This window comes from Phycodurus eques, chromosome 12 (genome assembly GCF_024500275.1).
Source record: "Phycodurus eques isolate BA_2022a chromosome 12, UOR_Pequ_1.1, whole genome shotgun sequence".
In the NCBI taxonomy this organism is placed as follows: domain Eukaryota; kingdom Metazoa; phylum Chordata; class Actinopteri; order Syngnathiformes; family Syngnathidae; genus Phycodurus; species Phycodurus eques.
The window spans coordinates 15264969-15291856 of record NC_084536.1 but is presented as its reverse complement, the minus strand read 5'-3'; the positions used below and the strand labels follow the sequence as shown (position 1 = coordinate 15291856).

The window sequence follows — 26888 nt, the reverse complement described above, 5'->3', positions numbered from 1 at the left end:
GAGCCCACAGCGTGACGCGCTTTGGGACGTGTCGCCTCTCTCAGCTGTCATCCGAAAGCTCTTCAAACATCTGCCAAGCACAAACTTCGGGCCACTTCAACACACTCTACGGTCACATCTTCGATTAATAGGCCATTTAAAACAATAGCAACATAGACACGGAACAATGCAACGGGTGTTTATGTGAAGTAAGGCTACAATTACAGTGAGTCATAGACAAAAATGTAATGGATTGATTTACAGAAAGCTTATTGTACTAATTTAAATATACCTACCAATGTAGTAGGATTTTTGAAGTTATGACCCGCTCAGGGGCGGCACCGTGGCCGACTGGTTAGAGCATCAGCCTCACAGTTCTGAGGAACGGGGTTCAATCCCCGGTCCCGCCTGTGTGGAGTTTGCATGTTCTCCCCGTGCCTGCGTGGGTTTTCTCCGGGCACTCCGGTTTCCTCCCACATGCCAAAAACATGCATTACTTGGGGACTCTAAATTGCCCGTAGGTGTGAATGTGAGTGCGAATGTTGTTTGTTTGTATGTGCCCTGCGATTGGCTGGCAACCAGTTCAGGGTGTACCCCGCCTCCTGCCCGATGACAGCTGGGCCACCAGTTTGATATCTGTGACTTACAGTAACATGTAGTTGTCCAGTTTATATGCCAAAGTTGCTCTCATGTGGAGAAATGTCATGAAGTAGTGCAGGGAAAAACATGAGTGACTAGTAGCTGGATTGAGTAACTAGTGAGTACAAACAGTGTACTAGTACATGGACCTTCAGATGGATATCAAGTATATCGCATAAATGCTCAAATGGCTTTTCATAGTTGTGAGATTAGAGACAGAAAATTGTCCTTGGGCGCAAATCTGTGTGAATGGTCGTTTGTCCTGCAACGGACTGGCGGCCAGTTTAAGGTGGCATCTCACCCCAAATTCAGCTGGGATAGGCTCCAGCTCACCCTTGACCTTGTCCGTGACCTTCATGAGGACAAGCACTACAGAAAATGGATGGAAGCACGCTACGTGTCAACATTTTAGATTGGAAATTTTGAAAGCGCATGTGGTGGTCCACACAGACCAATAGCCGTGCTCTGAAAAGTATTTAGAAAAAATAACACAAAAATGTGATCAATTCATGTTTCAAGTGTATTAATTGATGATTAATGATTGAAATTACACATTTCTGACACACAAGCCTTACTGTATATCAACATTGAACTATTACAATATCTTATTTACCTTTTAAGGATTACAATATTAGATGTTTTGATCAAATATATAAATTACACCACACCAAATATCATACAAGCATATAAGTATGAGAAGTATGACAAGTTACGATATGGTGTGCACATACAGTAACCGTTGCCATCACTTTCATATTGCATTATGGCTTTTCTCCCTTTTTTATAAATCTCTGACGACAACTAAGACGAACAGATATAAGCAAACAACAGAACTATAATACAAAATAAATACAAAGTGCTCTCTTAATGAGGTCAGTTTGACCTCAACAAAGCTTTTAGCATGAGACAATGAGAGTTCCTCACGTGGTTTCATATGCTGATTCACTTACACAGATTACGAGATGATATAAAGGGCTAAGGATAAATAAATAAATAAATAAAAAAACACTAAGACAGCTCAGAGACAAACACATTCCGGTGTCCTGTTCCATAATTCACAGTTCCTCAGGGCACAGGTTAATGTTGTGTGGGAGGACTGCCAATGTTGTCTTCACCTGACAACATAAGAAATAAGACACTGAATTAACCAGCCACTATGGTTAGTGGTTTCCCAGAGTTACTAGCCACTCAGCATTTGAACCGCCCACAATGATATGGCCTGTTGTATGTATATAAAAAAAAATAATAATAATAATAATTCCCAACCAAAATACATTCAACAGTGGCTCTATCGTAAGTTAGTTAGTTGTCCCTGCAAAGTTGGACCACAATATCAACATTTCAGTTTCAATATATTATTAAGAGGGGGAAATGAAGCATCTACTGGCATTAGAAGCTAAATATGGCAATTAGAACCCAATATAATATACACTACAGAGATACGAGTTTAATTTGTTTAATTAGCACGTTCGAAACTCCAAACACTCGAATCTCAAATAATCTTTATCCATTCAAATGGACTAAAAGAATGAAAAATTAGCAATAAATATTTCCCACTGTGTGTCGTAAATTTACAAGTTTCACTTTTTGAATTGAACTACAGTACATCGATAAATTAAGTGTTCTAATTATCTTACCATAAAATGTTTTTGCAAATGTCCTAGCTTGTGGCATTCCAAGTGTTTCCGAAAGAACCTTTGGACATCTCATCCGTGATGTTGATGATGGGTAAACCTCTGCGGAATATAAGGGATGAACCCACTTACAGTCACGACAAAAAGGAATAGACCACCTTCGGTGTTTTGTTCATTTTTAAAGCTTGGTACAACTAAAGCTACATTTTTTACAAGTAAAATGATAACAACAAAAATATCTCTTAAGAGTTGAATTTAAGAGCTGAAGTCTAGCCCTTTCTATGTTTTTTTTTTTTTTTTAGAGTAACCAAAATCACTGAGAATACAATTAAGTTTAAGCATGTCAAATTGGACAAAGTATTATATTTTTCTCGCGTTCATTGTATTCGTCAGGTAATATGTCTTTAGTGGTACCAGGCATTAAAATGAACAAGAAATTGAAGAACCGAAGGCGGTCTAATAATTATTTCCATGACTGCATATAAATGTAAGGAAGTAACAAACATAATAATGAAAGACAAACATGATAAGGAAATGCAATATGCAGATCGTGCTCACTTGCATCCCTCCATTGACACTTGCACTACGCCTTCTTCCTCGGCCAGGATGCTCTGTTCTTCCTCCTGCAAATCGAGTAAAATGTATTTGACGAGTAAAACAAATAGTAATCATGCAGGCAAATCAGGCAAATGCCCCAACCCCCTCAGCATCCTCCAGCTTCTTCTTCTTGCTCTCTGGCATGAGGTCGTCCAACCAGCTCAGCTCTCTCTTTGTGAAGATCCAGTCCATCAGCTTCCTGATGAACACCAGAGCCAACACCTGAGGAGAATTTTTGTTTAAAGTGTTTAGAAGTAGAAAAATAGCACTCTAAAATATTATACTGTACAAAAACATATACAGTAATGACAATTAAATAGAATGTAAAGAACTCAAACATTTTTTTCCTTCAATTTAATGGACATTGTGCTGCGCCTTCTGATGTGCGCACCTTGGCCACATGAAGGCACCATAATACAGACATACGGATATACATGGAGACAGACATTTCGCACTCCTCAGTAAGTCATCGTATTTGTTGTTCTTCTCAGAGGATAAAGAATATGTCTGTGGGTATTGTTATATTATCTGTCTACATGTGTTCCTCCATCATTTGTGTTCAAATATCCTTCGCTTAACAGGGTTTTAACACCACGACACCGATGCTATTCATTAGGCCGTCTATGGCGTTTCCCATTATGTGTTAGCATTAAGCTAGCGGACTTGTTGTTTGAAATAGATAATATGTCATTCCTGTTGATTTATGTTGTAGTTTGACAGTCAACTTAAACTTGGATAGGTTTGGAGCCTGTTTTTTGAAAAATCTTACCCTATGTACCAAACTGCTACTTGTTGGGAAGTGAGTTGAGTTGAGTTTCCTGCCACCATGCAGTGTTCGTATCTCATGTTTTTGTTTAGAAGTCGAATCCAAGCAATCAGCTTAATGAGGTTTTGTTAGTGTGTTATCCAAAACAAGTATGACTTTAATAAGCAAGCCCTCTTTTTCATGGCACGCCCTGTCTGACACTTAAAGACCAAGGAAGAAGTGGGAGTCAGAATAAGCTTAGTCATGTACGCACCATCATGGGGAAGACGATGGCGGCCTTGGAGGTCTTGATGATCCACAGAAGAATCAAACAGCTGAGCTGGATGAAAGTGAACAGATGGACCTTCCTCAGGGGTACGTGACGCAGGTAGATGAAATCTGGCTGGTGCTTGGCTGGCATGCCGAACAGTGTGAGACGGTCAAAGAACTGGCGAGAACAAAACTGATTCAGTATATTAAATGATGACAGAGGCCAATGGACAACGTATTAGCAGTTTAGATGGAAATATAGAGGAGATAACGTGATAAAACATACAATTATGCACGAAGAAATGGCAAAATTGTGGAAAACAGCAATGTCAATTCAGAGTTATACATGCCTTTTTTTGTAAAATTGGTGGATGTACCTGTATTCCTCGGAGGGAAGATGCTCCCATATAGAGAAATACACCATACAGGACGGGCATGGGAATGAACTGAAGGACAACAAACACATATGTTATCGACATTAATGAAGAACACTTGCGCAATCTGACACGATCCAATACAATAGCGGTGTCCCCAAAGAAATATAAAAACTTGACAAATACAGTGGAACCTCCATTTTACGGGCCTCGATTTAATGGACATAGTACTGGCATCTTTAGGCCACAAAAAAAGTGCCTCAATTTAACAGACAACTTGATTTAACGGACGGCCCCTCACCCATATTAGTCTGTTACATCGCGGTTCCACTGTAATAATTATAATTATGCTGGAAGCAGCAGTAAATGGATGCTCGCACCCCCCTTTTAATGGCAAAGCAAGATATTCCTCGTCCGTGCCCTGATCTACGATAACTGTTTGATGTAGTCACCTCCAAGAATGATGTGATGTGATGCCAGTTTCTGATATTCAAAAATGGTCAGTCTAATCTGAAAAAAACACATACAGGCTAGCAAGTTCTTCATTAAAATAATAATAATACATAAATATTCTTTTGGGCTGAGTTGTCAAAACGGGCATTGTGCGTAATTGATTAATTAATTAATTAATATTTGTTTTTGTTTTGCTTTTATATTTATCTTCATTTCAGAGTCTGATATTTTTTAGTTTGATCTAGTATATTTTACTTAGTATATTTGCAATTTTCAAAACAAAGAAAAAAAATCACTTCCATCATATTTGTTAAAAGAGTCACTATGGCTTGACAGAAGTACATGATAAATATGATCTGTGAAAAAAATCAGCTCTCTCTGGCCCCATTTTGTGCCACTGCGCCCAAGAAAAAACAACCAATTAGAGACAGAAGGCGTGACTTTGGTTTGAATTAAGAAAAATTTGTGAGGCCACTGGGGTGCGCCTGAAATGAGTGTGCCTGCGCGACTAATGATTGACACGCCTTATGTCTCTGATTGGTTGTTTTTCTTGTGGTGCGAGGCTTTCTTGTATCGCAAATAAGAGGCACGAGATGGAGCCAGAGATGGCTGATTTATTTTCACGGATCATATATATCATAATGAATGTTTTAACAAATATGACAAAAGTGCTCTCCTTTTAAAGTGCAAAAACCCTCTTCATGTAAAGGAGAGGAATCAGTACATTTTTCAGTGTACTTTTAAAACAAGTGTCCGTACTTCTACCTAAGTACACAATTTGAGAACTTTTGCCACCTCTGTGGCAGCCCTTTCATTGGCTCACACTTGATTGTCCAGGTGGACCTGGTCAGTAAGTGTCTTTCAACATACATGAAGGTCCACTTTCTTCACGACTAAATTTTAAATAAGAACAAAATAAAGAGCCAGCGAGTGAGTATGTGACCTTGAGCACAGACGTCATGAAGACGGAGCAGCCCATGAGCACGAAGATCATGAGGCCGGTGAAACGTTGCTCCCTGATGCCCAGGAACTTGGGCTGCTCGCCTGGCGCCGAGCACTGCGACTCCAGCTTCAGACTGTTGACGTGCGTGATGGAGAGGACGGTGGCCGCCACGAACCACGGCAAGCCCATCAGGGAGCACACGCCAAGCATCAGGCCCACCATGAACAGATCCAGGTGGTAGCCGCAGCCTTTCTACAAGGGGGGGAAAGGTCAGTCACCACAGAAAGATTTTTGTCTGCAGACTCATTCTTAGGTGGGTCACAAATAGCAAAATGACAGATTTAGTACATTCTAACGTGGGACCTGTGAAAAATTGTTACATCCTTACTAGGGTCCGACTGATAGTTTTTTGTTTTGTTTTATGCTGACATTTGCCAGCGTAAAATCTCAATGACCGATTAATTGGCCGAATAATTGAAAAAATATATAATTAGTAAAATAACTTATTTTTGGGTCCCTTAACGCTCACAACAATAAAGATATGCATTACATGGCTGAACATTTGATTGCTTTACGATATGAGTTCCTTTAGTGTTTGTTTAACTTTACAACAAAGAGAAAAATCTGCTGATTTTTGGTGATTTTTTAAATGTTTGTTTGAATGTCATTATATTTGTCTATTGTTGTAATGTATTGATGTGTTAAAAAGAAAACTGTCCAAAAAAAATAATCAACCACTTTTTGACGATTTGAATAGGGCTAATATCTTGCTAATATTGCCCTCATATTAAACTTTAAGCTTATTCTTAGCTAACTTTACTAACTTTGATCGCAATGGGGGGGGGGAAATGCTCAAATTTGGTCCGACTGTCAGTATGTGTGTTATCCAATTTACTTTGTGTGCAGGCAAGATGTGTAAATATGGCAAATAAAAAGGGAGGGAAACCAAACTGTGTAATGTGAAGTGAAATATGGGCTTTGTGTTTGTTTGTTTGTTTGTTTGTTGTCACATTCCTTATTAGTTCGTGCTCTGAAAAAAAATATATAATGAATGATATAATGATAATATATTTTCATATTTAATTTCACTTTACTTCACAATTCCTCAATAATGCACCCTGAATCACACGGAATCATATTTCTTGGCTTTCTACTGGCATGTTAAAAACACACTAAGAATTTGTATCACTCCAATACTTTCACTTTTTTGTGAGTTGAGTAAAATTTGTTTTTGTTTTTTTTATTTCTGGTTCCAAGATAAGAATTTTTATTTAGGGCTATTCTAAATTAACACAAATTAAGCAATTTTGTTGAAAAAGAGGTCTTTGGTGTTGTTTCATTGCAAAACCAGACAACTCTCCCAAAAATAATTTAGTTCAAAAACAGACAACTAGTCATCAGCAAAGGCTGAGAGGTACCTTAAGCTTGTGTTCCTTCCTGTTGATGATGACAGCTGTGATCTGCTGGTCCATGAAGATGAGGATGGTGCACAGCAGAGCTGGAAACAGCGTGATGACGACGGTCCACCAGGGGTTCGGCCCCAGTGGGTTGATGAACCAGCCTCGATCATCTCTGGTTGGCTGGAATTGTGAGCATTGGTTGAACATGATCTTAATTTACTTAACTGTAGGGATGCCCACGTGTCAACTATTAATAGCCATTCATTTTCCACGGACATCCATGGCCATCTTGTTAAGTCGTCAGTCTACATCTTGACAGAAAGCCTTCATCGGAAACACATTAAAATGGAGGCCCAAAAACTTGGGCATCCTTTTGTAGTCTAATAAGAGCGATAATTCTCAGACTAATTATCTAAAGTTTGAACAAGATGTGGAAAAAGAAACTAAGTTTCATGTTTTACTTTTTGTTTATAATGAGGGTGGAGACAGAAAATCCCAGTACCCAAGCTACCACGCTTGCTTTTCTGTGCAACTAAAATTAAAAATTCAATGTCTTTGTGAAATCGGTTAGAAAATCTTTATCAGGTTTGAATACGTTGTTGGAATTTTCCAAGACAAAGCCTATTTACACAGATAAATATAGTTAGGATAGTTAGGATATGTAAGGAACTCAGACGATGACACTGTGCTTTATTCATGATTGTACTTTTTTAACATTAGTAACTGTTTCCAAACCTTAAATCATTATTATTTGATTTTTTTTATTTTTAGTAAGGATAATAGGATATACTTATCTTAAATTGTATTGATGTAATGTGATCTTTTTATACTTAATACATTTGCTGTTTGACTAGGAGGAATCATATGGTTCTATAACCTTACGAGTACATTGAGGCAGTGGGTTTAAGTAACCAAACATGGTTCTTTTTCACATCAAGTGAGGGCTTTGAGTAGATTTTTTTTCAAATGTATTTATTAGCCTCACTTACCTTAAACACACTAGGAACCTTCAGTTTTGGAGAGGGGATCCCTAAGGAGTAGTCAACCAGGACCATGGTGAAGATGGTGATGAAAACAGCAAAATCACTAATGATGGACCTCACCTGATGGAAGAAAATTACTTTATTAATTTTTTTTTTTTTTAATTGGATGAAAACTGTGCGTGCATATATATATATATATATATATATATATATATATTATATATATATACAGTAAAACTTGTGTGGCTGAGGAATTGTTCATTACCTGACAAAATTGCTGTTGTTGCATAGTGAGTTGAGTTCACTGCCACCATATAATGTTGTTTTTATTTGTTTAATATGCCAGTCTGTCAAAATATTGCTTTACGCAAAACTACGTTATAACGTGAATAATTTCATGTTAGAACATGAAAAGTTTCACGTTATAACGTAATACGTTTCATGTTATAACGTGAAACTTTTCATGTTCTAACATGAAATTATTCACGTTTAACGTGTAATTTATCACATTATCACCTGAACCATATCACGTTATAACAGGAAACGTATCACGTTATAACGTGATAGTGAACCTTTTTTTTTGGGGGGGGGGGGGGGGGGGGGGGTGGCAGCAAAACGCTTCCGTACAAAACCGGTCTGTGTCACACACAAAAAAAAGGTTGGTGACCACTGGTTTAAACTATCTTTAACGTTGTAGTACTAGCAAGAATCCACTAGGATGCAACATTGCATCATCCCATATAACGTGGCTGACCATACACGATGTGTGCTATACCTTTGTGGGGAAGTAACTTCTGAACTTGAACTCCTTGAGGAACGAGGACATGAAGACGGTGGAGAAAAAGAGAATGACACACCAGAAGAGAACGTCGGGGACGTAAGGTCCGTCGGGACCGCAGGCGCTGCCCACAAACTCGCCCCGCTTTTCAAAGCAGTCCTGCAAAAGATAAGCAGATCAAGTCGGACGTTATGATTAGCAATGAATCAGATATGAGTTTCCACACATTGGCTTTACAAGCATCCATGTCCGTGGGAAACAGTGGGTAAAAAAAAAAGATGCAATTTGGTGGTGATTTGCACTGAATAATCCAATATAATCCTGCCCACATGCCCTTAATCTCCTCTGTTCTCAATCTGGATGAGCATGCCACTTTAAGGTGAAAAAATAAAAACTCGCTTTTTGTAAGTTCATAATTTTTACATCTTCTTTCTACCCCAAATCAGGAAAAAACTTGTACCTTGACCTCCAACGCTTCCCAGTAGATCTCGGACGCAGTGATGTTATTGAATTCCCAATACTTCAGGGTGCCATTGGTGGGATCAGAAGGCTCAACGCATGAACATCTGGGAATGCACATAAACATCTGGGTGTCTAAATAATCCCACATCTGTGCCAGATTTACAGGTCCTTCAAGAAGTGTACAGTAATGACACTGTTCTCGTGTTCTTTTGCTATTATGTGAGACTGACTGTCCACCTACGAGTACAAGCTGAGTTTGTTCAGGTTGTTGTTCTTGTTAAAGGGATAGTAGTCTCCCATGTAGACCAGTTTCTCCAAGGCCTCGTAAATGAAGATGATGCAGATCAGTGAGGCGAAGGCTTCCTCCGTAAATCGAGTGATGTAACACACCAAGGAACTGGCGTCTGTAGCCACCAGCACGATGCACAGGAAAGCCGTCCACAGACCGATGCAGGTCCTCAGGGACAGATAGGACAGGTCGTACTCCCTGGCGGGACGGGAAGTCAAAATCCCATTGTGTAGTTAGATTTCGCAATTTATTGGATATTGGGTGAGATGATTTGTGAGTTCAGTCGCAGTCAAATCAAAGCATACTTGCAAAATTTGAACAGTATCTTTTCAAATACAAGCACTGGCCCCGTGCTGCCCAGAATGGTGAGTGGCTGCCCGGCAAGCAAGGAATAGGCAATTCCCGTCAACGAGGCCCCAAACAGCGACTCAATCGCACTCTAGGGAATAGAAAAGGACAGTGGAAATAAATCCGCAACTATAATTATAATATAACAGAGTGCACCCTTTGATGCGATTTAGGGATGGGCATTGATCAATACAATAATTCAGTAATTGTTGGATTTAAGTAAATGACCTGTACATAAACTGTAAGAACAGAGACTCTTGTTCTCAGAGACTCATCTGTCCATGCATCCATGATATGTAAGCAGCTGATCCTCGCTTGACCCGCCTGTCAAATTTTAAAAGTCAATGTGGCCCCTGAGCCAAAACGTTTGCCCACCCCTGTCTTAGAGTCTAATGAACCTATCATTCACATTTTTGAAATGTGGGAGTAAGCCGGTGCAGACGGACAAAACCAACAGAAGCACGAGGAGAGCATGCAAACTCCATACGGGAAGCTTTGAGAATTGAACCCAGAACCTTTTCCTGGGAGGTAGAATCGCTAGCCACATGGTCCACAGTGCAGGGCATAACGCTACCCTTTTGGTTAACTACATCGATAACACACTGGTATGGAAACAGAGTTCAGAACATTTGGACACATTCTCCCAACAATTGATCGAATAATTGATTGATAATTGTCCTCATAGTCGATGAAGGACATTTTGTCAAATGGCCATCCCTAGTGCAGTTTCTCATTGTAGAACATGAAGATGAAAATAGCGAGTGCTTTACTATGCGTCCTTCAGTCGCCTCGCCCAGAAGTCCTCCAAAGGTGATGACAGGGGACATGCAGGCACAATAGAGGAACAGGAAAGAGGCCACGCACTGCAAACTGAATGCGTCACTGTAGTCGGACAGGTAGTGGGGGGCTTTACGCTTGATGTCGAGAACGAGACCACCAAACCATCTGGGAATATAAAATAATGTATTGTTATCGAGACAATTTTAGTCCAAAAAAAAAAAAGCTAAAACCCAACAATACGAGCTTTCTTCGACTGACTTACTTCCCCGTGCGCTGTAGTTCAGGACCTCCATGGCCTTCATGCTGCTCTTCATTAGCCTCAGCTAAGTCCTTTGGGAGATTTTTCTTCCTCTTCTCCTGTTCAACAAACACATCCGCTGGGTTTGTCGGAAGAGCAAAACGTTTACAGCCAACCGTGTTCAATTCCGTCAAGGTGAATATTGACAACGGGAACTCTTTTGAGAAATAAAGTGCTTGACCTCAGGTTCCTTGCTCAACTTGTGTTGGCTATCATGTGTCATCATGTCATTCTATACGGGTTTCCATTGGCAAAAGCCGGTACCATGAGGTACTAACACTGGTACTTGGTCATCCGGGACTTCAAGTATACCGAGAAGATACCTTATGGCTGACGTAAAACACTGCTGGTCACTCATTGGTTGAACATATTTGTTATAGACGCGTCATTGTAACAAATGGATATGGTTAGAAAGCATACTGATAATGGGGCAGAATTTGATCATTTCCTTTCCTCCTTAAAACCATTGTTTGTCCCCTCTTTTTCTGCAGTTTTACTGTGGCTAAATGCGACATGTTGAGTTGAGATGCAAATGTGGGAGAGCGCAGTGGAACAGCAGCATTAGTTGCCTCAATCTTCAACATTTAAAATTCATAATAAATGTGTGAAAAAATATTGGCTGAAAATCCGCTTTTGGGGCTGCAATGTGCTGATATCATTTAAAATTCATAATAAACGTGTGAAAAATATTGGCTGAAAATCCGCTTTTGGGGCTGCAATGTGCTGATATCATTTAAAATGAACAGGATTCTGACTTTAAATTTAAAAATAAATTTTGGATGGGATTTAAATTGTTCTTTGAAGAGGGCCAACTGGACTATTGTTCCGACCAATCTGACAGTTGCATCCTCACATATTGGGCCATCTTCATTTATAACCATGAATGTAGTCCTGACAAAGAAAAATAACTCAGCTACTTTTAAGATTGGTAGAAACTTGTGACCTTTAGCTTGTGAAAAAGAAACCGCAATGTGCATACTGCCATTACTACAATACAGTCCTACAGTAAGAAAAAAATAATAATTAAAAAAAGAAAACGGGGGGGGGGAAAAGGAAGTCCCACTTACTTGAGAAGGTACATTTTTGGGCGGTTCTATTCTAATGGATGGATCCCACTCTCCTGGTGGCAAGACTGTTACTTGATCGAGGAATTCGTCAATCCCAGCAATCAGATCATTTCGGTCCTTAGCTTTATATGCTACATCATGGAAAACCTGAAGAAAATATCCAGTGGAGGGTGGTCATTAATTTCAGCTGATTGCCCTACACTATTCTGCTGTAGTCTGGTTCATTTCTTCCAATCTGTGCTTCTTTTTTTCAAGGCTTTTTGCATATCACACTGTTGTCCGGCTTTGTCAGGCAACTGGAGGCAGCACAGAAATGGAGCAAATAATCCATTTGAAATTCTTCTTGACTTCCTGGTTGGTTGGCCACAACATTGCATCTTCTCTAAAATCCTCTTGGGAAGGTTCAAGACACTCTTGGGCCCTTCTTTGCCTTAAAAAAAAAAAAAAGGAATTTGAAATGGATTCTTTGCTCCATGTTTGTGCCACCTCAAGTGTGACAGCTGTGTTCAAAAAGCCTGAAAAAGGAAGTCGTGACAAAAGTGAACCATAGTGCAGTGGTACCTTGACTTACGAGTTTGTCACGTTACGAGCTGTTGCTTTGTGTCGTGAGCCAAAATGTGAGTCACGAGCGAGTGTTAGATACAATACCGCTCGAATCAAGTGAAGGAAATATGGAATAATTAACGTACTGTAAGGCAAGGACCCTCACAGTCGCTGGTGCACTTTCAGCCTTTTACTGAAGAGGACAAATGGTCAAATACAAAAAAGAGAACACTCGCCAGGAGCTGCTGTAGGCCACAACTCACGGCCAGACGCTCACATGCAGACTGACTAACTCCGCCTCCTGACATCACTCACGAGACCACGCTCCTTAAAGGCACACATCCAACACACATATACTACAGTTCGTACAGTAATTACACGTCATAAAACCAGTTTATTTATTTACATTCTCTTTTATCATGTTTTAATACAATGCAGTGCTATTTTTCTTTATTCAAACGGGACCTGGAACAGATGAAGGGCATTTTAATTAATTTCAATGGGGCCAATTGATTTGTTGTCCGAGTTAATTAAGTTCTGAGCTTGGTCAAGGAATGAACTCAACCCATAAGTTAAGGTGCCACTGTATAGCAGAATGGTGGTAAGATGTTACGCCACAAGTGCCACTGAGTCATGAAGGTGCCACAGTCTCACTTCTTTCTTGTCACACCTCAAATAGTTAAGTGGACAGGATACAGTATGTCATCATCTGTGATCCTTTACTGACCTTCACCTCAGTGCACTTACCAAAATAATAATAAATACCTTTTTTTTTTGTAGAAGAATTAAAGACTTTGGAATATGTCAAAGCCATTTTTTTCCACTCGGATGATGGACAACAGCTTAAATCCTGGACAGAATGGGATGACTAATCCCCAAAAGCTTGTCATAAAAGCTCTGAGCTGTACGTCACGCTGAGAAACGTTCTATCACTTTCGGATCTTGTTGAGTTCTGCTCAACTGTGAATTCATGCAAACATGACATGCGGTTGGTCGGCGCGCAAACCAGGAGCCTTGGTTTCAAAGAGCTCCCCTACCTCATCTGTCATGAGCGTAGCTATGGACCGTCCAATCTCGTGGTACTGAGGGCCTCTTCCAACGGGTCCCAAGAGAATAAACAGAAACCTAACATCAAACACAAAAACATGGCATTATTGCTTGGATGGAGCTCAGCTGAAGTCCAGGTGGGTGTTAATATCCTAACCTGGTGGCGATGGGAACCTCAGCCATCCCGCTGAGAAGAACGGCGGGTGAAAGACGCACAAAGGCCACCACGGGCTTGTTGAGAAAGTCCAACTCTCCTACTAAAACATTGCACGCCTCAGCGCCCGGCGGGATCTTCTTCATGAAATGAAGGTCCATCTGAAAGAGGACGTACAGTACAGTGATTACAGCAGACGTGTCCAAAATATTTCGACCAAAGGCTCCATACAGAAAAATCAAAGCATGCAAGGGCCATTCTTCACCATTCATTTATTTACAGAAAACGTATTCATCAGTGTAAGTAAATATATACTAAGCAATTATAAAAGAAGTCCCAAAAGTCTTTTTTTTCTATTTTGTCTCAGGTATATTCAGACAGACCTGAGGCCATCGACATCTGAGGGCTTTGGCTTTGCAGTTTTTGTGGGCATATCCTCATTCCCTTGCCCGTGGCTTGCCACTTGACATCTGAGCAGTGTTGCAAAATTGCAGTCCAGCGGCAGTTTGAGAAGCTCGGTTGTAAAAGTTTGTCATACTGTCCGAATGAGACCCGAAATCAAATTGAAAAAAAGGAAGTCTATTGTGATTTCAGTACACGCTGTAACTTGTTTTTATGCGTACTGTATATTATACATATTTAATTTAAATCGGGGTGTTATGAATCGGAACGTCGTTGTTATTTTGCTACACAGAATCACACTAAATCCACTGATGATGTGGCAAAAGGCATAACTCACGATAAAACTGTGTTCCATAAATGAATCCTTGGCCATAAAACATTTGTTGAGTTCATCAGCACATTTAGCACAGACAACTATTTTGGACCATCTACCAAGATACGTTCTCTTGTGGCACATTACAGAAAATGTCTGAAACATAAAAGTTCCTTTCAAGATAGCACAATTATGATGTGAAAGTGATTTTCTTAAAAAAAAAATCAATAAATCTGCCATCTATTTTTCAATGCCTTGGAAATAAATGATGCAACAAATGTGGGCAGAGTGAAGGTGTTGATTTTTCAGTGAGAATAATGTGGCAGTAACAAGCAGTAACTGGAGTGTTCCTTGTTCGCACTCATACAGCAGCAGAACAATCTAGAATGTTTATAATGCATTGTTGAGTATGATTTTTATGCAAGGCAGTTAATGATGAGGTGCATGATTACCATATGCATGGATGAACTTCATGTTCACACAAGCACATTATGATCAGACACTGACCTCGTGCAAAGGGCACAGTCATGTACTGTACTGTACATTATGTGGGAATGGATTGATCAGGGATTTGTTTTCCATCTTTCTTCAAGCCATAACAAGAAAGTTACAATAATAAACGTGATGTCCTTGGCATCTTAATGTTCCATTAAAATGTAATACACTCATCATAAATACAGGTAAAGGACGCATATAATTGTGTCAATCCAGCTGGTGTATCACATTGGGAATCCTCATTTTGTTGTTGATGGGATATTGCAGTTTCACTAGTCACGTCATCGCTATAATGCACATTTTTGAGCAGTCTTTTAGTTTTTTACAGTATATAGGCAAGTCTGAATTTAGAGTTGTACGCCTTCAGTGTAATACCACGTTATGCCGCAACACGCTGGGCGGCACTGAGGTCAACTGGAAGAGATCCAACATCATTAAAAGGCCGAGAAAGTCACCAACTAACTCCAGAAATGGTTGCTTTTCCCACAGAGCAGAAAGACGACGTGCTTGAGTACGTGTAGGCTTTGTTTGCATATGTTGCTGCACTGTGTGTGTTGAAGTAGAAGTTGTTTGAAGGTTCATAATTACCGTAACATCAATGCTAATTTCTCTTAGCCCCTCTATAGAATTTCACATTATATGTTAGCAATAAGCCAGCTGACCTTTGTTAGGCGAATTTATATGGTTTGCTTTAACATTTTGATGTTTAAGTACACTGTACAATGGTTATTTCTCTTCTATTTTACGCGTCAACTTACAGTAAACTTCGACCGACAGTGACAAATAAACAGCATGAAGCAAGCACACTACACCTCTTCTTTAGAAAACTATGGGAGCGAGTCTTCTTTTCATTTCCTCAAAGTGATGTTATATGACAGTTTCCCATATCGTAACAGTGAAAGAGTAAGAACAGGCACTAAGAAATACATCAAAAATTGTGTTTTCTGAAGTTTAGGTGTGACGTTGTTGTTTTTTTTGCCCGCTTAAATGTGTTTACAGAATGCGGTTTCTCCATCATCTGTTTTTTGTTGACTTGGTTTTGATTGGATTTAGTTATGTTCATGTTTTGTCAAGTTTTCCTGTGTCCCATGTTCATGTCTTGTCTGCTGTTTGGTTTTCGTATCCACCTGTTCTTGCCAGCGCTCTACTTCTTGTCAACCAATCAACTCCCTCCAGCCACACGTGTCTTGTCCAGCTGTGCCTCGTTGTCTTGTCAATGTATTTAATTTATTTAGTTCCCTGGGTTTGTTCAGTCTATGTTTGCTGTTGTGACTTTATTGCCAGTGTTTGTTTGTTTGTTACCTTGAATCTTGCTTTTTTGGACTATGTTAATGCCGTATTTTTTTATTATTACAGCTGCCTTGTTTGCTTTTTAGTTTTTGAAAATACTTTTTTTTTTTTAGATTACACCTGCTCCCTGTCTTGCTTCTCCTGCTTTGCCGCATTTGGGTCCACCTCCACTTTTTGCCACCGTCACCAGAAAAACCCGCAACCTTGGCACAGTTGATTATGTTTCCTGATTCCCCCAGTGCGATGTAACGACCCTGTGTGCGTTAATTTATCATTGCAATGTAACTGTCCTTCGGGTACCTTGCTCAAGTCCACAGAGCTGTTTTCTCTGGTGACATCCCCTTTCCCATCTGGACCTGCTAAATGAGACTGGGACGATGTCATCTGACCTGGATTATACAGAAAGAACAGATTAATCTCACTTTGTATCGATCTGGATGATCCAGAGAGTCTAAACCACTGTGAATATTTAACGACCATACTGTGGCAGAAGCCTCAAGAGTCATTTGTTGTCCTCACCATTCTTGTCCAGGTGGACGTCTGAAGTCCGTCGACCCATGTCAGCGAGCGAGCGTACGATAGGCAGGCGATTGGCCAGCTTCTTCTGGTTCTGGTGATGGTGTCGCTTCAGCAGCGCTTCGTGCACTTTCTTTCGGAGCTCGTCGCCCAGTGGCGAGTACAGCTCCTGGTGGTCCAGCACCATATCTTCACAAAAGAGAAAAACTGAAATACAAATGACTTATTCTTTCCCGTAGCCATTTCTTCATAAACAGCGAAGTCGGCTGTCCTCGTGTTTATCTTCCAGGATCTCCTGTTCAAGATATTCGACTTGGACATAATCATTTGTAATTGTAGCAAAGGTTCTATGGTTGAATGCCCTTCCTGACACCACCCACAGTTTCAGCAGTGGGCTCAGCAATTTGTCACCCAAGACCTACTCAGAAGGCAGAAACGTTTGTTGTCCGGCCCTCGATACCCAAGTGACCCCCTGAGTTTTACGGCACTGAACACCCGCTAGTCACAAAGTAGGTAATATCAATCTTTTGTGTGCATTAGTTGGGACTAAGTGGTGTTGAAAATGGATGGATGGATGGATGGATGGATGGATAGTTGGGACTTCCTTGCCACACACACACGACCTTCCCACTCTGCCTGGATGCAGTTTAGTGTTATACACAGGAACACCAGGAAAAAGACAGACAAGGTGAGAGGGGGGAGAGAAAGATGACAAGACTTACAAGGAAGACGACAATACAAACAAGAGAAGACGACAAGATGAGAAGATATAGATGGCACAAAGAAACACACGAGAAGTCGACAAACGATGCAGACAAGACAAGAAAGCCAAAGACAAGACATTGACAGAAGATGAGAAGATAAAGACAAGAGGATACAGATAGAGGACATAAGGACATAGCAAAGAGATGAAAATACAGATGAGGTGACAAGATGGAGGAATTTGGGCCTTACAGGCAAAGAGAAGAGGATAAAGACACAGTGATGAGTTCCAGATGAAGCTGAGAAGCTATAGAAAGATAAGGAAGATGAGAAGTTGAGAAAAATACAGATGACAAAGAAATACTTTTGGAAACAAAATTTAAGGCAGCGATAAACTGGCCCTCGCATCCTGTTTTGCATGGTGAATCCTCAAAATGATCATCAATCTTTGACGGCGTGCTCTGCCCACATTCGACGGCATAGGCAGAAAACCTGCACAAGAGAACAGAATAGCTGCTTCCAACTGGAGCTAGTTTTGGTAACTTCCCAAATTACGAACTCTGGGTTGCCCGCAAAATAGCTACTTAATACCAAAACGTTCCTGTTTGTTTGCCACCATGGGTCCTTGAGACCTTTTCATGCATCCGATTATGAAAGTGTAAGATGGCTGAATTTGAATTGTGGACATTTGATTTGGAGAAAGGGAAGAATGTAAGTTGGTGCACTGGAAATGTGCAGCTGAATAAAGTTTCCTGTGAAGCTATTCCCTCTCCATGTAGTGTTTTTTTGTTTGTTTTTGTTTTTATCCGTGACATTCGCTTGGCATAACACTAACTACACCACGACTGGTCTCGTCCATTGAATTCTGTGTCAATCAGTAAAACTAGTGCTGACCGAAAATACGCACATTTTCACCAGGATACACGTTTGCAGAAAATTGGTGAATTAAATTCTGTAGTAGGAGTTCGTCTGAACACAAGCGCTGGAATTTGCCCAAAATGTTGAATTGCAGGAATTGGTTTCGGAGACTTGCATCCTGTCATAAAAGAAATTCAATTTTATGTTGATCGTGGAACTGGCGTCGGGGGCTAATTTATAACATTCCAGGGGAAATTACTGAGTTAATTTTGGTCTGTTGTATTCTGGAACCCTAAAATACATGCAATCCATTCTCACCAGGATAAACCCACTTGCAAAAACTAATAGGTTTATTGGCAAGTTGAAGCCCCCCCAAAAAAAACAGATTCATTCTGCCCTAAATTTGGCAAATTCCATTCCGTTCATTGCATGTTTTGTACAGTACTGACAGTTTCTGTAATTGCGACACGATAGTGGTGGTTTCAAGAGGTGGATTATGTCCCTACTCAAGGCCCAGGGAGCAAATGCACGGCCCACCACTGCATCTTGCATGCATTGCATGATGTTTAACAACCATTCCAGTGGATTTAGAGGCCTTGCTCGAAGGTATCTCAGTACCTGCAATTTCCTCGATGGCGCCGGCCCTCATGTCGAGCAGCACGGTGCCGTTGATGATGCAGCTGCGCAGCTCGAACAGGCTGTGCAGCGACAGCGTGGCCACATAGGGTTTACTCCAGCGCTCTCCGCCGTCCTCCACGTCCTCCTCAAACTTCAGCCACCTGCCACCACAGTCGCAGAGATAAGAGGCTGGCCGACGGGAGGGAACCGACGGGCCATCTGCTCGGGCGCCGCACATTTTGCTTTGATTGCTCCTTCTCTCGCTTTGACTCATTTAGCAGCGCAATGTATTGCCTTTTGTCAGGGCATAGCTGTAAATACAATATGTCTCAGTTTTGTAGGTAAATCCATGATATTAATGATGATATATAATGACTAACATGAAGAAGAAGAAGATAATAAATAAATTAAATAAATAAAAATAAATCAATTGCACATTTCTTTGCTGGTCAAGGTTGTGTATGTAAGAAAATGTCAATGAATGCAACATGGTGGGTGAGCTCGTGGTTTGCGTGTTTGGCTGACAGTGGAGAGATCACGGGTTTGAATCTCAGCTCAGGCCCTCCTGTGTAAAGTTTGTGGGTACTGAGTAATATTGTCTTTTTTTAATTTAATTTAATACTAATTCAATTTTAATGAATTTTGTCCCTCCTGTGTGGAGTTAGCATGTTCTCATTGTGCTTGAGTGGGTTACCCTGGCTTCCTCTCACATCTCAAAAATGTGCATGTTAGGTTCATTGAAGACTCCAAATTGTCCATAGGTGTGAATGTGCATGTGAAGGGTCACTTGTCTTAATGTGCCATTTGATTGGGTGATAATCAGTCCCGGGAGGACCACGCCTCTGGCCCAAAGTCAGTTTGGATAGGCTGCAGCTTACCTGCCATCCTAATGAGGGTGAGCACCATAGAAAATCCTTGAAATACCTGGCGCTCTCCCGCCACTCAGAATCCTCGCCCTCCTTCATGAAGAGCTCATCCATCTCTGTGAAAAGAGCGTGAGGAATGTGCTCCTCATCCTCATCTTCCGTCCCAAGGAGGAACTGAACCCTCTGGGAGGGAGTGTCTAGGAGCACAAATTAGAAAAAATGCAGTGAGTGGTCAAAACCCCAACGGTCCTTCCATAAACACGATACAGACAAAGGTAATGGGACACCACACCATTAAACCTCCAAGGGTTTAAAATTGAACATAATATGGATTCTTTAAAAATTTAATTACGAGTACTAATATGTCAAAATGGGAGTCCATTGTCATACTAGAGCGGCTCCAACTACCAGAGACAAATTTCTTGTGTGTTTTTGACATACTTGGCAAATCAAAGAGGATTCTGATGCTGATAATAGTAGTGGGAGTCAGGCACATTCACAAAAATCTTCGGGGGCAGGTGCTCAAGCAAAAAAATGATAAAAAGGACACCTATCGCCAAAATCATTCACAAAATTAAGAAAAAAAACAATCGAATATGTTTAACTTATGCATTTATTTCTGTTCACTCAACATGGTCAATAATATACCTATTAACAAAGGAGGTGACTATTAACGTAATGTTTTTGTGATGTACAAAAATGAGACCAAGATAAATCACATTAAAACTTTTTCCACTATTAGTTGATCTATTACCTGTAGAACTCAATTGAAAAAAAATTTCAATTGAGTGACCATCACTGCTAATAAGATGTCTCGGCCAACCCTTGACAAATTGATTAGTTCATTGCTTTAAAAAAAAAAAAAAGAAATGTCCAAATACAGTATCATGATTTGTTGATTATTATTACTTGATTAACTCACTGGCATTAAGGGCTCAATACTTTAGTCAATAAAGTGCATCTATCAGTGCAAACACACACACACACACACACACACACCCTCCCCAGAAATAACAAAATAATTTCTGGTCGCACCGTAGATGGGAGACTCTCTCCCTTCCAGCAATGGGAGGGCCCACTCCCTGCTCCTCCGTTTGTGTTTGTTACCATGGTGACGGTGCCTGCGATGGCTGCGGTGTCTGGTGCTGCCCAAAGGGACGTGAACTCCGATGTACAGAGTCCTGTGGCCTGCAGACATGGTTACGACGAGGTTAGGAGGAGGATGGTGGTGTGTGTGTGTGTGTGTGTGTGTGTAAGTGTGTATGTGCGCGTATGTGCCTGTGCGTTTCTGTGTGTGTGTGTGCGCGCGCACGCGTTTGTGTGCATAAGGCATTCACAAGCTTGACAGATAATCATCATGGATGAGCGCAGCCTCTTTGTGGTAGTCTATCATTGTATTAATGATGCATTTCTGCTCATTCCTGAGCATTTACATTAAGTGCTCTCTTCAAGCTATAAATGTAATGATACAGTATATCTCTGGCCTGTTATGCAAGAAAATTTTACCATATCAGAGATACACACCTGCACACTATAGCCACAATAACAACAAGGAACATTTGTTGAGTGAGCAGCACACAATTGCACGTTATTATTTTCTGTTGTTTTTGTATTGTGATCTGATTGTATTTTTTGCTACCTTCAAGATCTTCCTGCTCGAAGTTGGTGCTTTGCTGCGAGCGTGTTCCTCCTCTGTCCACCACAGCTTCATCATCACTTCTCTGTTAATCACACATAGATGAACACATTCAACATTGGAAATTGTTTTAAACATGATTAGTGCTGCTTATTATGTTCTTACTTTTTTAACTGTGTGTGTGCGTGTGTGTGTGTGTGTGTGCATATTTCCTCATTAAAATGAATGAAAATACAATGAATCTGTTCCAGCACTCCAAAGATGTTTTTTATTTTAAAAAAATAATAATAATACGAACACACTACAATACTGTACTTCATTAAAAAGAAACATACAGTAATAACCTAGTTAAAGAAATGCAAATAATTTCACAGTTATGCATCATGATTCATATTTCATTGTTTATATTCATATTTATTCTGATGTGCATACCTTGGCCACCAAAGGGCAAAAGAAACAAAAGAAGACTTACGCGACTTAGTTGTAGTAACATTTCACGTTAACATCTTTTTTCCCCAGATGATAAAGAATATATGTCTGTGAATACTATAATATTGTCTATCTATGTGTGGTGCTCCAATGTTTGTGTTCAAATATTGCTTGCTGAAAGGGTTATAACTACCGCGACATCCATGCTAGTTTCATTAGCCCGTCTTTCGGCTTATATCTCGAAAATCCCTTAAATTGGGTCACTCGTAAATTGAGGTACAGTTGAATTTCTCCATCTCCTGCTTTTACATGGTATTTGCTCAAATTGTAACATTTAGTTACTCACCTGCAGGGAGAACAAGAAGTTTCTTTGAAGAAAGGCATCTATTTTAGAGGAGGCCTTTATTTGTAGAATTTTTTTTGTACTGTAAGTATGGAGCTAGGCGGCATGGTGAGCGACTGGTTAGAGCGTCTGCCTCACAGTTCTGAGGACCGGGGTTCAATCCCCGGCCCCGCCTGTGTGGAGTTTGCATGTTCTCCACGTGCCTGCGTGGTATCTCTCCGGGCACTCTGGTTTCCTGCCACATCCTCAAAAACATGCATGGTAAGTTAAGTGAAGACTCTAAATTGCCCATAGGTGTGAATGTGAGTGCGAGTGGTTGTTTGTTTCTATGTGCCCTACGATTGGCTGGTAACCAGTTCAGTGTGTACCCCGCCTCCTGCCTGATGATAGTTGTGATAGGCTCCAGCGCGCCCGCGACCCTTGTGAGGAGAAGCGGCTCAGAAAATGGATGGAAGTATGAAGCTCCACACGCTGCTGTTTGTCATTTGGCTGTCAGAATTAATTTGCTGTTACAAAGGATGGAATCCATCCATCCATCCATTTTCTGAGCCGCTTCTCCTCACAAGGGTCGCGGGCGTGCCGGAGCCTATCCCAGTTATCATCGGGCAGGAGGCGGGGTACACCCTGAACTGGTTGCCAGCCAATCGCAGGGGTGAAAATAAATATGCCTTGTAGTAGCAGTAGTAGTATTCAATTTCCCTTTTGTTATGACAGGTTTTTATAACATGCTTTTGTCAAAATACTCCAAGTATCAAGAATTATAGTGCGCTTCATACAATTTTGTCTGGCTGAAATTAGCTTGTTTACACTGTCTCCTGCAAATGAGCCACAATTCATTCTGCCACACATACTGCTAGGTCTGGTTACCATAACAAGCTGAGGTGGAGCCTGACCTTTGCACATTTTAATTTATGGAGGCAGCTTTTTTTAAATGCAAAAAAAGTACATTTTCCATCGTATGTCCCTATTAAATTAAAGGGCCTTACCAAAAAGAGATTGAGCTACAATTGTTGACTAAACAATGGCTGCAATGTGTGAGAAATAAAGAGTTGAATTCCTAATCCAAGTCATCAAGCTCTGCGATCAGTACACCAGCGGAAATAACTTTGCAAGTGGAACTCATTTGACTGTGACAATCCAAGCAAGGCACGCAAAAGTCCTGAGCGCATTCTCTTCACACTTCCTATCTGTTCGTCAATGCAACCACGCACACATTCAAAGCACTAAATACAGAAGGGCTTTTTAATCCTTAAAGCCTGCTGGGTGTCAGCAAACCCCCCCCACCCAACCCCCTTTCTCCCCAAAGCCATCTCGACCTGCAGATGACTATCCAGGCATTTCCATAATGAACTTTTTTTTAAAAGCTGCTGTCGCCTGGCGGGCTGGTCAGTTCAACGTTAATCTGTTTACAAATACACATTACATAGCGCATAGACAGATTAAACTGCTTGTACTTGTTATAGAAATACAGCACACATATTAGCTCCATTTATTTGCAGTGACGTGTCAATAGAGCTGAGACTCAGGGCATCAGAATTGTCTAATCTGTATACAGTGCTGCCTTGAAAAACTTTTTTCATTTGTTTCATAACTGTGCTTGCAATTTAGAAAGACTCACATCATGTCATCTTTTCCCATTGAAATGAATGGAAATAGCATGAATCCGTTCCTGCCGCCCAAAAAACATGTATTTTTATTCTTAATTAGAAAAATAGCACTCTGTAACAGGGGTGTCAAATATGCGGCCCGGGGTCCAGGACCGACCTGCTAGCGGGTGCGATCCGGCACGCAGGATGAATTTGAAAGTGAGACCTAGGATAATTTGGAGAATTAATAATTAATTAATTAATATGCTCATGTAGCAGATTGTGGAGTTGTAATATTTCATAGGTCTTTATAAATTGACTTAATTTTAAAGTGCAATACTATATTTTTCAGTTCCAAATACCTGTGCCTTAAAATACAATTACTGTGATCAGTTAATATGCACACATGTAGATGACAAACTGAAGCAACATTTTCTCAAAGAAATCGGGGTTGTTTAGTAAAATGACAAAAAAAAATTATTAAATCAAAAGAGTACTTGTTTTTTGTTTTGTTTTTTTCCTTTTTAATCCTGTCCAGCTGCATGGCCTTGCAGCACGGTGGATCTGTATGCCTTTTTGCTGGAACACTTTTGCTGTGCAACAGGGGAGTTTAAAATACTCCCTCTGTTTAATTTGTAAAAATTTGCAGCCGGACAGAAAAGGGTTTTAGGGGACAGACGGGGACAGAGTGGACAAGGTGACTAGGGGTGAGAACCACAGCAGAACAGTAATGAGACAGTCTAGATATTTAAACACAAGTAACATTGCAACAGTTATTTGTAGATTGGAGTTGTAGGGGGGGGGGGGGGGGGGGGGCGGTGAGCACATGCAATAACTAACCAAGAGAACCAGATAAGAGAGGACAGAAAAGGGTGGGACAGGATGTACGAAAATGAGCAAGGCGGTGCTACTGTCGTGTGGTGCGGTAGGATTCTTTTTTGGTGTCTAAACATCGATAACCTGTGAGTTAAGTGATTCCCAGCGCAAGTAATTAAAGTCTATAGTGTTTCTGTCAAACTTATTACTGAACGAACACCATAACACACGCATGTTAGACTGAGCCGGCACATCGAGGAAGGGTGAGCCCTGAGCAAAGGGGGAGTGGGCCGAGTCAGCGGGCCCGTCCAGCAGGGGACCCAACCAGGGGGACGCCACCGACCACCCAGGACCCAGGGAGGTCCCAAGCCTGACCGAAGCGTCCAGACCAGTCCGAAGGGGAGTGGCAACTTCCCCTCGCAACAATTTAGTCATTCTTCACAGAGGATAAAGAACATATACCTGTGAGAATTGTTCTATAATCTGAATACGCGTTGCTCCGACTCTTGACAAATAGCTCATGAATTGTTTCCAAGCGACAGACCAATATAAATCCTACAGTATATAAAAATAAGAATGAAAAAATAATAATAATAATAATCCCAATAGCAACACACTAACACAAGCACAGAGCTTGTGTTTTAATCCAGAGATAACAGGCCAAAAGAGACATGAGGACATTTCAACTATCCAAATGGGATGATTGGCACCAAACAAGGTTGGATGACTAAAACTAAGAAGAGTGACAAAATGTTGTCAAAGTGCTGGCAAGCCACCGCAGCTTAGGTGACATCACAGGATGTGGCACACACTCGGATGGCATGCCTCCAGATGGCGGAGGCACGTTCGGAGCAATCGGTGCGACCACAGCGCAAAACGCAGCTCGTCCTCATTTAACGTCGCTCCTATAGAACTGGAGCAGTCTGACAGCTTTCACGGCCTACTTTTTGGCAGATCATTTATGTACAGTATATTGTATAGCAGGCTTGAAAATGGTTGCCATTTCTTTTCTTTTTTTCCTTTCTTGTGTGAGGTCTACATGTCTGCTGCTACAGTGTAAAATCAGAATTCCACCAAAAAAACAGTTACCAGGTGTTTTAATAAGATCTGTGACTTTTTTATTTTTATTTTATTGTTAATATACCCCAAGGAGGCCGGCACGGTGAAAGACTGGTTAGGACATCTGCCTCACAGTTCTGAGGACGGGGTTCAAATCCCGGCCTCGCCTGTGTGGAGTTTGCATGTTCTCCCCGTGCCTGCGTGGGTTTTCTCCGGGCACTCCGGTTTCTTCCCACATCCCCAAAAACATGCATGGTAAGTTAAGTGAAGACTCTAAATTGCCCGTAGGTGTGAATGTGAGTGCGAATGGTTGTTTGTTTCTATGTGCCCTGCGATTGGCTGGCGAGCGGTTCAGTGTGTACCCCGCCTCCTGCCCAAAGATAGCTGGGATAGGCTCCAGCAACCCGTGACCCTTGTGAGGAGAAGCGGTAAAGAAAATGGATGGCTGGGTGGATGCTTTCCATGCTGTGGATGTGTATTTGCATTTCAAATAAAAGTAAAAAAAATAAAAATAAATCCACGGTCCATTTCTGGTACTCACTATGGGGGCTGGTTTACTCTCGAAAAAAAATATACATATTGTTAATGTACGTGTAGAGGTGGTGCTGTATCAAAATGAGTTGTCTTCCCCCAGAAATTAGTAAGGTTACAGTAAGTTTGCTTTATGATTCGCTCCATTCCTCTTTTGTTGAATCACAACATTTACATATCCTTTATCAGATTTAATAGTTTAGTCACAAACTTTTCCTAAAAGTGTTAAGATTTCCTTTCAGAAAAGTTAGAATTAAATTAAACTGAACAAAACCATGACATTTCCATCCATTTTCTGTACATATTATCCTCACTAGCGTCGCGAGCGTGCTGGAGCTTATCCCAGTTATCTTTGCGCGAGAGGCCGGTTACTCCCTGAATTGGTTGCCAGCCCATCGTAGGGCACACATAAACAAACAACCATTCTCACCTACGGGCAATTTAGAGTCTTCAATTAACCTACCATGTATGTTTTGGTTTTGGTGGGAGGAAACCGGTGTACCCGGAGAAACCCCACCCAGGCACAGGGAGAACATGCAAACTTCAAACAGGCGGGGCCGGGATTTGAACCCCGGGTCCTCAGAACTGTGAGGCAGATCTGCTAACCAGTCTTTCACCGTGACACACCGTGAAATGTATTTAAAT

General features: G+C 40.9%; 1 protein-coding gene across 1 annotated transcript in view; it reads right to left on the bottom strand.

Annotated features, from left to right (window-relative positions):
• Positions 1-1136: 1136 nt before the first annotated feature.
• Positions 1137-26888, bottom strand: part of LOC133410618 (sodium-driven chloride bicarbonate exchanger-like) — a 37847-nt gene continuing 12095 nt past the window's right edge. The window contains exons 11-34 of the mRNA XM_061692016.1: positions 21483-21564; positions 20879-21031; positions 19902-20040; positions 18978-19138; positions 16803-16988; positions 16584-16672; positions 13787-13944; positions 13620-13707; positions 12040-12186; positions 10937-11031; positions 10665-10839; positions 9852-9985; positions 9499-9744; positions 9256-9361; positions 8793-8954; positions 8024-8137; positions 7053-7214; positions 5635-5886; positions 4242-4310; positions 3869-4042; positions 2952-3071; positions 2811-2875; positions 2256-2354; positions 1137-1733 (exon numbers count right to left, since the gene is read on the bottom strand). Of these exons, the coding sequence (XP_061548000.1) occupies positions 2279-2354; positions 2811-2875; positions 2952-3071; positions 3869-4042; positions 4242-4310; positions 5635-5886; positions 7053-7214; positions 8024-8137; positions 8793-8954; positions 9256-9361; positions 9499-9744; positions 9852-9985; positions 10665-10839; positions 10937-11031; positions 12040-12186; positions 13620-13707; positions 13787-13944; positions 16584-16672; positions 16803-16988; positions 18978-19138; positions 19902-20040; positions 20879-21031; positions 21483-21564 (3153 nt within the window). The 3' untranslated portion in view covers positions 1137-1733; positions 2256-2278. The remainder of the gene's footprint in view (positions 1734-2255; positions 2355-2810; positions 2876-2951; positions 3072-3868; positions 4043-4241; positions 4311-5634; positions 5887-7052; positions 7215-8023; positions 8138-8792; positions 8955-9255; positions 9362-9498; positions 9745-9851; positions 9986-10664; positions 10840-10936; positions 11032-12039; positions 12187-13619; positions 13708-13786; positions 13945-16583; positions 16673-16802; positions 16989-18977; positions 19139-19901; positions 20041-20878; positions 21032-21482; positions 21565-26888) is intronic.